Here is a 15541-nt window from a genome sequence, read left to right as displayed (position 1 = left end):
CTAGAGGATTCACAAGGAATTTTACCTCCTTTACTGCCTGGCTCCAAGAGTCGAACTGGAGACTCAAACTTCGAGGTTTACAGATACACCTCCGAATCAACTTCTCCAACACCTTGGAGTTAACCTTATTATTACATTTTTTGAATTGGTGTATTATATGTTATAAAGTATGTTTTACATGTATCCTACAATAATTGTTTCAACAATAAACCATGTATAATGTTAAAGGAGTTGATTCAGAGGTGTAGCTGTAAATCCATGCACTTAAGTTCGAATCTCTAATTTGACTCTTTGAACCAGTCAGCAAGGGAGGTAAAATCTTTTGTGAATCCCTTAGCCCCAGCGTGAATTTTCTGCTTTTGACCGGCTCAAAAGATTAGTATGGTACGTAAAAACTAGCCTAGGACACCCTCAATTACCGAAAAATAAACCACATTTTGTTGAAAACAGCTGATGACTATAACATGGAAGCCTTATATCCTAGCCACATTTTGATTATTAGATTATTGTGAACAGGTTGTATTTATACATTAAATTATTAAATTATTGTGAACAGGTTTTTTTTTTTTTTTTCTTGTAGCCAATCATTCATTATATATAGGCATACATACACATAATATATGTATAGGCTTATTTACATCAGTCACCACCCATCACCCATATCAGTCTTCTCTCATAACTGGTTGGTACTTGTTTGAGTGATCTGTTACTTTGCTCAACTCTCTTATATTTTGTTGGAGGTTCAACCCAGAAAGCCATCTTGGCTCTGTCCCTTTATTCAGATCTGATCGCATCTAGAGTTGATGTGAACCGAACAGAGCGTTACATGTTAACCCTGTTACGATTACCAATTACTATGATACATGTTAACAACAAAGCTAGATTACCTCTCTGGAGCTTTGCTCAAGCTATCCTTCCCATGCTATGTAATCTTAAACTTCTATACCACTCCATGAACTACACGGTGACGCCCAGAATCAGATCACCTGATAGAGATTATAGTGCCAATTCTAATGTGGCACAATCCAACTGGGTGATTACTAAACTTAGCAAAGATGGTAAAATTGGAGAAGCACGCCACGTGTTCGATGAAATGCTTGAAAAAGACGTGGTCACATGGACGACAGTGATCACTGGGTATATAAGGTGTGGGATGATGGAGGAGGCTCGGAGGCTGTTTGACAGATTGGATGCTAAGAAGAATGTAATCACTTGGACTGCGTTGGTTGGTGGGTATGTAAGGTTGAAACGGATTAAGGAGGCAGAGCGGTTGTTTTATCAAATGCCGGTGAAGAATGTGGTTTCGTGGAACACCATGATTGATGGGTATGCAAGGAATGGTCAGGTTGATCTGGCTTTGGGATTGTTTGAGAGGATGCCGGAGAGGAATGTGGTTTCTTGGAATACAATTTTAACAGCTTTAGCACAATGTGGCAGGATTGAAGAGGCAAGGACGCTTTTCGATTTGATGCCTGAAAGGGATGTTATTTCGTGGACAGCAATGGTGGCAGGATTTTCCCGAAATGGCATGATTGATGAAGCTCGAGAAATTTTTGATAGGATGCCTAAAAGAAATGTGGTTTCGTGGAATGCAATGATTACATGTTACACCCAGAATATGAGATTGGATGCGGCTCTTGAATTGTTTGAGAGGATGCCGGAGAGGGACATGCCTTCGTGGAATACAATGATTACTGGTTTTATTCAGAATGGGGATTTAAAGCGGGCGTGGAAGTTGTTTATTCAGATGCCGCAAAAGAATGCCATCTCTTGGACTACGATGATCACGGGATATGTACAAGATGGGCAAAACGAAGAAGCATTGATGATTTTCTCAAAAATGCTGGCAGATAATGGGGTGAAACCTAACCAGGGAACTTTTGTGAGTGTTTTGAGTGCTTGTAGCAACTTAGCTGGTCTTAGTGAGGGACAACAAATACATCAGATGATAAGTAAAACAGTCTATCAGGAATGTGCATTTTTGGTATCTGCACTTATAAACATGTATTCAAAATGTGGGGAGTTGGTCACTGCTAGAAAGATGTTTGAAGATGGATTGACAAGCCATAGGGATTTGGTCTCCTGGAATGGTATGATTGCAGCCTATGCACATCATGGATGTGGCTTTGAGGCAATTAAATTGTTTAATGAAATGCAGCAATTAGGGTGCAAACCTGATGATGTTACTTATGTGGGGCTGCTTTCTGCATGCAGCCATGCTGGTTTGGTGGAGGAGGGGCAGCAGTATTTTAATGAGCTTCTTAGAGATGAGTCGATAAAAGTGAGGGAAGATCATTACACGTGCTTGGTTGATCTCTGTGGTCGGGCGGGGAGGCTCAAGGAGGCTTTTGATATCCTTGAGAAGCTGGGGACTAAGGTATCTGCATCTGTTTGGGGGGCTCTTCTTGCTGGATGTAATGTTCATGGAAACATGGATATCGGGAAACTGGCTGCAGAGAAGCTTTTAGAAGAGGAGCCAGAAAATGCTGGCAGTTACTTGTTGTTATGTAACATATATGCTTCATCTGGGAATTGGAGAGAAGCTGCAAAGATGAGGAAGAAAATGAAAGAGAAGGGGTTGAAGAAGCAGCCTGGTTGCACTTGGATAGAAGTTGGAAATATGGTGCATGTGTTTGTGGTTGGTGATAAATCTCATTGTCAATCTAAACTTATATATTCCTTACTTTCTGATCTACATAAAAAAATGAAGAAGATTGGGAATGTAATGGATAATGATTTTACAGTTGATGAAGATTTTTCAGAAACATAAACTTTCAATTGGAAGATTGTTCAAAACGCACTATTAATAAGTGATATGCAGCCTTGATAAGATTTGGCAGTAGAGGAAGGCACTATTAGTCCTCACCCTTGAGCTTGCACCCTTCAGCCCCGACCCTAGCTGCCATGGCATTCTTGTAATTTCCATGTAATAAATTTCAGGCTGATGTGGATGAAATTTGATTGATTGATTACATTGAATACATTTCAAGCTGATGAGCCTATATACCCAGTATTAAAACAAAATTGATAAACTGAATTTACAAAGAAAACCCCTGAATCTTCTGCTGCCTGCGTATCCTTTTTATAACAAGCTTAGGCTTCCTACTATACGAATACAACCAAGTGTGGAACTAAAAAACTTGATTATGGTTTTCCAGTTTGTTCCATAAGTAAAATGCTCTCCTGATGAGTGGATCAGCTGAAAATCCTTCCGCATATGCACTAATAGCAGTTAAGAGGCTCGTGAATTTCTCTCCATTGTCCTGTAAACATACGAATCAGTTTTCCAAATACAAACTCATCAACAACCAGAATCACTAATTGTGCCATCAGGGCATAACATTTTACTTGTATACTAAATGCATGTGTTCAACATGTTTAGATTAGTTAAGGAGGGTATAGATATAATTCATGCACTTCGTAATTTTTAACAGTGACAAACGTAATGGTCTGGAAGCTTTACAAATTCAAGCAACATTTAAGAATATCTTAAAATTTAAAGATGTAATGAATTTCTATAAAGGGAAAAGTATACTAAGACATCAGCCCAACACAGTAACTAGTAGGTGGTAGATCTAGCATTCATCTATCGCAGATGATAGGAAACTCTAAGCCACAGACTATGTTCAATCTATTAATAATCTACTAGAATTCATTCCATAACAAACAAAAGAAGCGCTGTCATGTATGATGACTTGCTTTATGGGATTCAAGCCAATGTAACTGCATACTTCAAAATTCTAGTTGTAATTGCACAAACCTCAGGTTTTTTAAATGTCAGATCTTTTGTGCCAAAAGGTACCATGTAGAATGGAAGATCAGAACGTAGTAGTGCCTGTCATAATAGAGAGCAATTACATATCAAAAGAAAACATGTTATGAAAAGATGTTAAACATTACTAGCCATATGAAAGAAATGGCAATGACCTCTTAGGAAGCCTTTTTTTTTTTTTGGCCAGGAGGAAGTCCTTGTATATGAATGAAATGACAATAAATAGATACTTACTCTACCCAGACAAAGTCAAAATCTGCATAAATCATACAAAATCCTCTCACTATTTCATTCTTTTTGGTTTGTTTGGTCGATCTCACTATTCCATTCTGATTAAACATTTCTAGTTTTTCTTTTGGTGTGATCTTTACCACACAACCACAAATTTATAGGGCCTTCAACTTTTCTTCTGCTTTATCAGAAATAAGGAATTCACTGTTTAACATATAATAGCATAAATAAGTGTTTATGCCCTCAAAATATCACTTCATGGAAGGACAACTCTTTTTTTCACTGGGAGTTCCTGCAAATGTCTAACGGGCAAACCTCAACCCCAAAAGGAGAAAGAGAAAAAAAAAAAAAAGACAAGAGAATGAAAGAAGAGCAAACTACGTAAAGCAAATGCTGATATGATTACCAAGTTCTTGCTCAAGAGAGCCTGATCAGCACTTGTTATCAAGGCCTACAACAACAAAAAAACAAATATATAGCATTGTCAATCAGATATCACATTATAAGTTCTGAACAATTATGAATTAGCTTACAGGTAATACTGTCTGTCCAAGAGAATAGGGGTGTTCAAATCCAATCCAATTTGCAACCGACCAATTCATGATTCTTTGGCTGTAACTTGTAGGCATTGATATTATAGAAATTTTTATTAATATACAGCTCTGATTTCTGGAATGATATAAGATAGCATTCGATAGAATTATGTTTGGTACATTATACAAACATCATACTTTTCATTTGTCTTCAATCTTCATTTCACATCTAAATTTCTTAATATACAGCTCTGATTTCTGGAATGATATAAGATAGCATTCGATAGAATTATGTTTGGTACATTATACAAAATAATACTTTTCGTTTGTCTTCAATCTTCATTTCACATCTAAATCTAATAAAATCTGTGATTGGATTTAATTTTATGACAAATTTTTTTTTTCAATATCCTTTTGCCTTCACTAAATACCGATCATCCAATCCAATCCAATCAACATTAAATGGGATTACAATCTTAGGTCAGATTAGAAAATTGCACAATTTACAAAACAATCAACATTGGATCGGATTGCTGTGTACCAATGGACCAATTTAAAATTAAAGTCCAGCAAGGATCAGATGTGCTCCCTCCATGCTTGATTAATTTAAAACCATGAAAACTCAAATCAGGTCCAGGTTACAGAACCCAATGTGAATTAAAATTTATTTGTTTCCAGGATTAAAAATACAATTTCATTCAAACTGTTTGAACTCAGGTTGTGCATCAGCCATATTGATTCAAACCCCACTAAGGATCTCAAATGTGATTAAAAGTTCAAACAGGTACAATCAATCAGAAATAATCTCCTGGCCTAGTTCACCCCGACTTATCCCCCGACACCAGACCAGTGTTCTTTTTTTCATTTTTCAATTTTTTTTTAATAAAGAAAGTTGATAATGAGTGAAAAATTATTTTAACAAGCAGTTTTTATTCATGAGATTGTTAATTACACATAACTAATGCCATTACCTTTCTGATTCGTTCCTCCTCAACTTGATCAACGCACTGCAATAAATTCTCCAATGTGCCTGTCAGCAGAAGTGAGGTTAATTATTAGTATACCAAGCACTACATGAGCAGTTGGGCCTTCATGAAAGACTCCCTATTGCTGGAACCATGCGAGCTTCACATTTCCAAAAGAAAGTACGAAAGATGACATATTGACGCACCAAATTTAGTGATCAGTTGCACAGCATGAACATTTCCAATTCCATTAACTCCTGCAATTATTACAACCAATTATTGAAACACAAGCTTCAATGCTCATTTTGCTCTCAGAAACATAATAATGAAAAGAAAACTGCTTAAAAGTTCCAGAACAAGGATCCTTTCCCAAGCCCAATACAACATTCTTATAAGCCATTGACATTCATTAAAACTATACTTCTGTTTCTTAATTATTCTAGTACAACAGGGATACGTCAACCACCCATCCCCCCAGCTCAAGTGAAAGATAATTATTAAGATACCTAGGAACTTCATTTAAAAGCAACTAAATTAAAATATTGTTACATAAATGCTCTTACATTACCATTCGAAAAATGGAACAGGTGCATCATTGTCACTTTCCCAGAAATGAAAACTCTGACAATTTTTTCTCATATGAAAATATTGCCATGAGGCTGATGTCTCACATTTTAAAGAAAAATTTCACTGAATTTCATCTCATGCCTTGGAAATAGTGAATATCATGCTATAATTACTCATCATTTTTCAGTACTAAATATTCATATTCTCTATACATTTTCTTCCATTAAACAAGGAAAACTGAAAAATCTTTCTTACTTTCTCATTTGAATTTTCACAAAATGAAACACACATAACCTGGAATATTATCGCATTTGTCACCGACAAGTGAGATCACATCAACAAACTGAGAAGGTTGCAGAGTTCCATATTTTTTAGCAAAATCCTCCATACCAAATGAAACCATCCTGGGAAAGCAATACGCATACATCAGAGTCCAAATTCAAACTGAAAAACAAATACAAAATAAGACAATAACAATGAATGAAGAATATGAATACAAAGTTTCACACTTTCAAATCTTTCATTCTCAGCAACACTAACGATGGATGAAAAAAATTGCTATGCATCACCCTTCTCTTTTCCTGATAAGGAAAGGGAATGCAGAGGTATAAGTATTAATTGATACACACTGAACCATTCAATAAAATTCAACTCAACTCAAGCCTTTATCCTAGAAATGATTGGGGGTGAATCCTATTCATGAATAATTTGGGGTCCTCAATATGAACACTCCTCAGCCACTTGGACCTACCCAAGCTCACTCTTTATTTATCTCTATGCTTTCTACTACTTCTATTCATGTTAATTTTTTGGTTTACCAACTTAGTTTTCCATAGTGGATCATCCTTGGATCTCCAAGGCTCTTGATCAAATCATCTCAGACATTTTCCCTCATCTATACTTTAAGGTTCAAATCAAAAAGTTGTGCCAAAAAAAATTTTCCTAACCAATAACAACAATTCAAGGTGTAATTCCATTGGGTTTATAAATAAGAAGCGGGATGAGAGGGATACTTATCTCAAACTATTCTACTATTGAAACTTCATTGAAGTGCAAAATAAAAAGAAGATGCAACAATCTTATGTACCGGTAAGAAAAAATTATATAGTTTTTTTATAAGAAAAAAATTGTGTTTTAATCATTCTTCTTTCCTCTTTTTTTTATGACGCGAAACAGAAATCTATTAATTCAAAAGACAAGTGTGGACAAGGAATACACTAAACCAAGAACACATGACACTCAACTACTCAAGTCTATGACGAAAATTCAAGACACCGGAGTAAACAGAACAGAATCACAGAAGAAAACTGCACCAATCCTAATATTTGAAACTGAAATGTCATAAAGTCAAAGGTAACCGATGATTTTAATCTACTGGACGTAAAAGAAAATGATACTGATTAATTCTGTGGCATTATTATAATTTGAAGTACCCTGTATCAACCAATCAGACCACTGTTTCATAGGTTAATTGTTATACATAATTCTCTTCAGAGCTTTCTTCATTTGTTATAAGCAAATTTGTAAAGAAGAACTAAGATTTTTACACAGATTGGAGCATAAGCCATGAAGTAAACATGGATATTCAATAAAGTTACTTACTCAAAGCCACGTGGAGCAATTCGTAGAAGCCGTAATGAAGGCGATAGGATCTGAAAAAAGTCTTTGTCTGGGGAGACAACACGTACCTGTGAAAAGGTCCGTGCAATCAAAAGTGATTGAGCAGATCTATAAGGAAAAAAAATGTATACTATTATCCCACTATGTTATTTATCATGCGACTATTTTGATTTGTTCCTTTTGTTAAGAAAAACAGGGAGAGAATAAGATTCATACGGTTAAAGGTACAACCCTAATTACAATAGGAAACTAAATAACAACCCAATCATATAATTCAGAAAATTAGATCACACCCTTAAAAAAAGAAGGAAACCAAATATGCTTGGAATCCTAATTATAGTTAATCTCCAGCACTCCACCTCAAGCTGGAGCATATATGAAAGTGGGATTCCCACTTGACAATCAAAGTTGTGAATTATCTTATGAACAAGAAAGTGTGTTCAATCATTCATTCATTCTTCAGCTACAACAAAAAAACAAAACAGAAAAAGAAAAATCATCGTGGATAACATTAAGCATATTTCAAAGAACAGTCTTCTTTCAACAATAGAACTTCGGAATTTAACCTTGTACCCAGTATCAACACTCCTAACAGCCAACGTTCCAATCACATCATCAGCTTCCACACCTGGTACCTGCCTTTAAGTAGACTCATGATCAATCACCACATACCAATAGGATCAGCTATCCATATTAAGCTGTGATATAGAGCTATTACCTCAATCACCTTAATGGACATAGCCTTGATGGATGCTTTCAAGTATTGAAGTCCCTGAATAATGGTATCAGGTGTAGGGGGCCGATTGCTCTTGTATGCAGGGTATAAAGTATGACGAAAATTCAGGCCTTTAAATAAAAATAAAGATCATATTATAAGACAAGTCACTCCTGAAAAAGAGACAATGCAGATAACAGCTCTTTTTTTCTTTTTCTTTTTTTATTAGAAACAAACTTTCATTAAAAGAAAGAAAGAACAACACAACATACAGTGCAGTGAACAAGATGGTCCACTAACCTACACCTTCCTAGATAATAAGCAGATAACAGCTCTTAGACAAGGTTTTAAAACCTTAAATTTTATAGCTAAAAAAATATTAAGTTCAGTAATTACCCAAATAAGCAGTATCACAAGGAACAGGAAAAAGACAAAAAAAAAAAAAAACATTTTTCATACCCAACCACAAGAATAAGGGTAGAAAAGCAAAAGAAAGAAAACAAGGATATCAGTATACGTTTGTTCTTTCCACAGGATTTTGGTCAGCCTTGTGGGCGGGTTTCTACTGATTTTAGAGGGATTTCCTATTCAACTATTTTTCTAGATTTGCTAGCTGTGGTGGATTGGTGTTTGCTTGTTGGTTCAGTTTGTTCTTTGTTGACTTGTATTCTGTATAGTGTTTGGTCATACTGTTTCTTATTATAAGTTGGCTGTGGACTTCTCATCCACGCATTGACATGGCTTTTGAGTTAATAAAGTTTTGTTTCTTTTCAAAAAATAATTAATCAGAATCTCTAGCAAAATAAATATATCATTACTAGGCCTAGGTAACAGAATTTTTAACAGAATGTAACAGCAAAATAAAATATTTACAACAAGAAAGCAACAACTGGAAAATTCAAAGTCTCCAAGCAGGGTTAAAAGACATTGCATATGCATTTCAATTTTTATTGATGTGGGAACATAGGAAGTAACCTGGGGTCATCCTATAACAAGGTAGGGTGTTTGATGACTACATTAGGTGTACATTATGTAGGTAAACTCAGCAGGATAAATATATAATAAGTAAACCTCACAAGACTTGGCAGGTATCTATTCCTACCTACTAACGACCACGACTTAGTTTTCAGATTGGCCAACGTTCGCAACTCCAACATGCCAACCGAGAAAAAAACTAAAATACAAAGAATCATACCTTTTCCTTTAACACTTTCTTTGGATGAAATACAAGTTTGACCAAATGAAACTCCTGAAAAGAGAAGGTCTGTGTAATCAAAAATGGGCTTGAAAAACGGCTACACATACCAAAGCAGCTGATAACTCATAATTAGCCAGTGATTGGGGGTGAAAGGTAGATGAAACTAAATAACAGTGTTCAACATCTTAAAATTCAGATAAAACCTAAAATTAACTGCTTCTAGAAGCATATGCAAAGTATTATATGACATAAGAGCACAATTGTTAATTTATGACAAAAAGGTAAACCATTACTGAACAATTTACAAAAGAATATACATCTCTTTTTTCTGTACAAAATTGAATGACCAACTGTGGCCCTATGTAATCTCTAACCACCTAAAGGAACAGGGAACAAAGTACTTTCTATAGACTCTTGTTCAAAATTCCTCCTTCAAATAGAGATTTCACCCGCCAGAAATGCATAATTATGTTCAACTCTATGAATAATTATTGATCCAATGAGAGGAAATTTACAAGTCAATCAACTCCTAGAACTACTTCTTACATGAATAACCACAAGACATGATACATCCTCTGAAATAAGCTCTTCCAGGCATATGTACATTACTGCTTGGACCACAAAATGCTACTTTAGCATAATGCTCTTGAAGCTTATCCATTAGTTAATGAATTACTTTACATGAAATACCACGTAGACTTCATAATTAAAACATAAGTTGCACCTGGTTTCACAAATCTAGCATGAGAGATGGAGATCTAAAGGGAAGACGGTGTAAACGAAAGGAATGTGGAGAATAAAAGAAGAAAAATTTATTAAATTAAACTTGATAGAGATATGGAAAGAGATATTACAAGAAGTAAAAGTTGTAAATAGTTTCATATGTAAATGGTTCCTGGGAAAATCACCAGAGTAAGTATATGAAAATATTCCCATGTGTAAAGAGGAGGGAGTGGGCGGGTGACAGATCATCAATTTATTATATCTGTTATATATCATGTTGCACATGTTAATTTATAGTATTTACATGAAAAGATCTGAATGATCAAAAAGTGGAACCCGAAAAAAATATACATACAAAGTGGCTCCTTTAAGGGGGGGGAACCGCTTAGTTTGTTGTTTGTTGTAATAATATTTTATCTAAAGTTGTCTGAATCTAAAATCCCCTTAGGGAAAACTAAAACTTATTCTTCTCTTTTAAAATGCACCACATTAAACACACAACACTGACATCCCTGACATCCAGCCCTCCAACCATGCATGAGATCAACAGTCAGGATGTCCTGCAATACCACTGTATGTAAAATATAAGTAACCATAGGACAAGGTATCTTAACAGAAAATCCTTTTTTTAAGCGAAATACCGTCCCCCCCCCCCCCCCCCTTTCCCCAACGGCCCAACTTACATATTGAGAACACTATATATGACTTCACTCAAACTTCATTAGCTAAGCCCATGATTTTGGAGTATATAGCATTTAAAAGAGCTAAATAGCAATTAATGTAGAACATTAATACGGTGTATAAGTATATACAGCATTTAAGCAAATCAAGTACAAAGGGAAGAGGTCAACAAAATTCATATCCCACCATCATGGTCAAATACCACCTGCATGAAAAGATGAACAAAAGAAGAAAAAATTACAAGCAGTTGTATCCAATTCAAAAGTAGAAAGACACTTGCAAGAAAAGAATGGAGGATATGATATTCAGAAATATTCAAGGAGAACCAAACAAGGATCAAAGGCTACTATGTCCTAATTAGAAGAAATAACTGTTCTGTGCAATCAATATTTGCATCTTATATGATGATTGAAATACATTTGACACCACATAAATGGAAACAACAATGCACTAGTTGATGGAGAATGAAGGGAAAAAAACAAGGGATTTGGTTTGATTAGGGAAGGATTTGATAATGGATCTGATTAGGGATTTTAATTTGAGGGAGCATATTAATTTGATCATGGAGTTGATTGAGGGGTTGATTTTGGTGTGGTTTACAGACTGGCCTTATAAATAGGCCATGATACAACATTTTTGAGACACACTTGAGTTATAAAATTAATCCTATTCCTTTTCTCACTTCCCCCTCTCCTCTCCTCATCTCTTTCTCCCTCTCTTTTATTTCTCTTTCTTCTCTTTTGCCTATTGGTTCCATATCACTAGTCTTTCTAAGTTTGTCAAATAAAATTAGAAAAGGCCAAACAGGAAGAAACAAAATGTAAGCCAACCAATTAAGAACAGGAAAATGAAACAAGAACATGCATACCAGAAATTATGAGTAAAATAGAATGATAATGCAGATATAATGTATGATACACACATAATGGAAGAAAATCATACCGCCACATGGGAAGGGGCAAACTTTAGCACGTCAATTATCTGCAAGAAAATCAAAATAAAAAAAGCCTTAGACCTAAAATTACAAATGATAAAAGGAAATGTAACTACTTTTGGTTTGCATTCGACCCAGCCATAAAGACTTCTTAGTGCATTGCAATCCTATATAAAATATACCAAGTAAACCCTTTAGAAAATTCCAGTCATACACTGATACACCGTATTTATTAGACAGGAACCAGATACTAGTAAAAAAGAAACTGAAATGGGAAGAGTAAAAAAGAAGCTGAAATGGGAAAATAATCAAATTTTCTTGTGGCTAGTATAACAGGAGGATGCCCAAGGATTAATCACATATAGTCTAACTTACTCAATAAGATTCACAACTACAAACTTTCCAACTCAGACCAAGTTACATCCTAAAAAAGCACTGGAACAAGATAACTTCCCATAATATAACAAATTGGACTATTTCTTATTATTCTCAGAATCAGGATTCTATTTGCAGTGTCAAATAAAAAAGAAGAATAATAATTGAAATTTGGTCACACAATCATACATTCACACAGCAATTTAACGTAATTTTGCTGCTAAATCTATAAAATATGAGAAAATATAAATTTCAAAGGCATATAAATTTTACATCTGAAAAGAAGAGTAACATAAGGTCAGTTCTTATTAGAAGTACATAAAAAGAAAGAACTGAAAAAGAATTGAATCCTCTACATAAACATCACTTACAAGAGAAAGCGCTGTAAATATGGTCAGCACCCAATCTCCATTTCCATCAGCATGTGACAGATGGCCATGGTGCAACTTCGCTACTCTCATCAAAAGAAATAAAGAATGGTTAGTGGTGCTAAATTATCAAACAAAAAAGAAAAGCACATCATTGGAATTCAAATGAGCTAATTTTAGGATGCACACTCTATGACCAAAAGCAACTCATATACCATAGAAGCGAACTACCAAACAAGGAGATATATTAAAAATGTGGTGCCTCTTCTAACCAATTCTAAAAAATTTTAAAAAGAAGTTTCAAATACAGACATACTGCCCTAAATCTTAAATTTGTTTGTGTAAAGTTGCAAAAGATAATAAGAAAGGAAATTGGCTTATGTTTTTTAAAAGTCTGGCAGAAAACATCCTCTTGGGGGGGTAGCCTTCTGTTAAGCATTCAATAAGGCAATAGAAAATGAAAAATTTTCTAATTTGCAGAATAAAGCTAGTGTACAAATATAATGTGCATAATATATCGGCATAAATTTAACCTTATAATTTACTGAAAAAATCTGTAAATTTATAATCTTTCCAGTACTTTAAATTTTATTTTCAGGAGTAAAAACTGACTTCAGCAGATAGGAAAGGAGTAACAACGACACAAAATTATACGAAAGAGGAGCAGAACATGATTGTATTTAAATCGAGACCGAGAAGTGAGAACTAGGAATTTCATAGAAGTCCAACCACAAAATGTCCATCATATGACAAGTCAGCCTGAATTTTCCCTACAAAAGCAACAGTTATTTCAAGGAAGAGACGGGTTCAGGCCCCCAAAAACCTAAACAAGAAAAAAATGAAGAATCCAAAGGCTGCAAGAAGGGATTCAAAAGACAATAATCAGAATCTGTATATCAGGTTTCTGGCAGAGTTTAACATCAAAATTTATCAGTTTTTTATTTCATGTTGTATTATTTTTATAATCTCAGAGATCAGACAGATATGGATGATAGGTTTACATGTTCATCATCTGAGAATTTAATGTCAAAGGTTAAAATTAACTATCAGGCATCAAAAGTAAGATTGGATATTGGCACTCCAAAAAGGAAAAAGAAAAAGAAAAAATTAGCAATAGATTGTACCTCATAAAGTGGCATTCTGTTTATTGATCAGTGGCTCTAGGCCAGATTGTAACATGGATAACCTTAAAAGGCAAGAAGATTATACATTGGCGTTTAACTGCCAGATTGTATAGAACTAACTTCACTTATGGTCTTGTTGTTTCAAGTTACATGTGTAATGTTGAAGATAGTTATGGTAATGCTGGCACGTTCAAAGATCATGTTGGTAGCCATCAGATTATTATGGCTTTCAATGTAGCACCCTAATTTCTTACACCCAAAATAAATATGCAAAAACATCATAAAAAGTCAACCAGTTCATCTATTTCAATGTACACCCTAAACAATAGACGAATCCAATTTCAGAATAAAGAAAGACATATACCAAGAGAAGGAATTGTATAACATACCTAAAAGTTTATAGTATGCTCTATATATGATTGATGTGCCGTCAATGAGCATTACTCTACCATCTGAAGGGTTACTATTCACTTTCTTTTCTTCATGCTTGACTAAGTCAAGCAGCATATCTCCATGTCGTACTTGCTCAGCACTAGCGCTCTCATTAACAACTCCCGGTAAAGCCGAATTAAAACTATTTGATATATTACAATAGCCCTAAAATGTATGAAAAACAACCAAGTTTAAAAAATGTTATAAATAACATAAGAATATTAACTAAACCCACTAAACGTATTCAAAATACTTGCACAAAAACCAATTACCATATATTTATACACACACATATACATATACAGTTATACACATAAATCACAACTGCATACTAACTTGTTGTGTACTAAACTTAAGGATACGCAACCCAAAATTTCATGGTGGTCACTTGGCATTCCACTGATAATCATACAAAACCTAACTTCAAATTTAAAGGGGTTGTCTTACATCAAATTTTTCACATTAAAATAAAAAAAAGACCGCCTCAAACCGTTTCAAACAATAACTACATAATTGGGTAATATACCTTTGGGGATATTATAGGCGAAAAATGGACTGAATTGGGTTTCTTCGGACTGCGCAAGTGGTGCCCAACCCTCGCAGTGCTTGATAAGCTTCTACAAAACAATGTGAAGTTTCTGCGAAGGGGAAGAATGTGAAGCAGCGAAGTGTGAGAGCAGGCCATGAATTCATAGCACCATTTCACACTCACTGCCCCAATGTCGAAGCAGAGGACCCCCACAAGCTATCTATCGCCCCCGCCCAAATGCAATTTACGGAACCATTCAACCCCAAACTTTTAGCAGGAACCTTCAATCAGCAGCCATTAGCTTGTGACTGTGAGTCTTCTCCTCTCTCTCTCTCTCTCTCTCTCACTATCGCGCAAGTCTGGTGGTCTGGTGTCTACGAAATAGCATATGGGTGTTGGATGATTTTCTCTTTGAAGTATATGGGTGTTGGATTTGGACTGCTTTGATTAATTGATTACTGGAGTTGAACCTTATAATAGGTTTCTGATTAGTGGATTTTGGCTCAAACTTCTGCTATAAATATTGGGTTTAAAACGAGAGAGCCATTTCAGCCGGTCCAATTTTCTCTCCTCACTTAAACTAATACTTTTGAATTTTTGATTCACGTCCAAAAATATTATCTAAATATTTTTAATTTAAAAATATCTAATATTATCCTAAAATTAATAATATTTAAATTTTAATATTATAATCTCTCATAACCTCCACCCAAAATCTACCTCTCTTATAACCTCTAATTTAATACTTAATATTTTCTTAAACCCCCTAGTCAA

The 15541-nt window shown here is 34.8% G+C and overlaps 2 protein-coding genes across 4 annotated transcripts; one reads left to right on the top strand and one right to left on the bottom strand.

Annotated features, from left to right (window-relative positions):
- Positions 1–681: 681 nt before the first annotated feature.
- On the top strand, positions 682–2802 carry LOC147282579 (Pentatricopeptide repeat (PPR) superfamily protein). Its single transcript, XM_086246641.1, has one exon. It carries the CDS (start codon positions 827–829, stop codon positions 2768–2770), a length of 1944 nt encoding a protein of 647 aa, XP_086102767.1. The 5' UTR covers positions 682–826; the 3' UTR covers positions 2771–2802.
- Positions 2803–2949: 147 nt separating this feature from the next.
- LOC147282578 (uncharacterized) lies at positions 2950–15288 on the bottom strand. 3 transcript variants are annotated; one of them, XM_086246643.1, is made up of 15 exons: positions 14765–15288; positions 14196–14403; positions 12686–12765; positions 11948–11986; positions 11192–11210; positions 9506–9652; positions 8407–8534; positions 8255–8323; positions 7671–7756; positions 6363–6472; positions 5708–5758; positions 5508–5566; positions 4410–4454; positions 3761–3835; positions 2950–3263 (listed from the first exon to the last, which is right to left on the bottom strand). In XM_086246643.1, exons 1-15 carry the CDS (start codon positions 14921–14923, stop codon positions 3132–3134), a joined length of 1407 nt encoding a protein of 468 aa, XP_086102769.1. In that variant the 5' UTR covers positions 14924–15288; the 3' UTR covers positions 2950–3131. The 3 variants fall into 3 exon arrangements, with proteins under 3 accessions (XP_086102769.1, XP_086102770.1, XP_086102771.1); XM_086246644.1 differs by having other exon boundaries at positions 9599–9652; positions 14765–15286; XM_086246645.1 differs by lacking the exon at positions 9506–9652 and having other exon boundaries at positions 14765–15287.
- Positions 15289–15541: the final 253 nt, after the last annotated feature.

The sequence above is a fragment of the Dryas octopetala genome, chromosome 6, assembly GCF_963921425.1.
Source record: "Dryas octopetala chromosome 6, drDryOcto1.1, whole genome shotgun sequence".
Classification (NCBI taxonomy): domain Eukaryota; kingdom Viridiplantae; phylum Streptophyta; class Magnoliopsida; order Rosales; family Rosaceae; genus Dryas; species Dryas octopetala.
The sequence above is the reverse complement of the archived record's forward strand: the minus strand, read 5'-3'. Positions and strand labels throughout refer to the sequence as shown.

Excerpts from the sequence above, each read along its gene's own strand:
- LOC147282579 (XM_086246641.1), top strand. The coding sequence starts at position 827 with ATGTTAACCCTGTTACGATTACCAATTACTATGATACATGTTAACAAC.
- LOC147282578 (XM_086246643.1), bottom strand. The coding sequence starts at position 14,923 with ATGGCCTGCTCTCACACTTCGCTGCTTCACATTCTTCCCCTTCGCAGA. Across the intron at positions 4,455-5,507 it reads AGGAGGAACGAATCAGAAAG|GCCTTGATAACAAGTGCTGA; the intron begins GTAATGGCATTA and ends TTGTTGTTGTAG. Across the intron at positions 3,264-3,760 it reads TGACATTTAAAAAACCTGAG|GACAATGGAGAGAAATTCAC; the intron begins GTTTGTGCAATT and ends GTATGTTTACAG.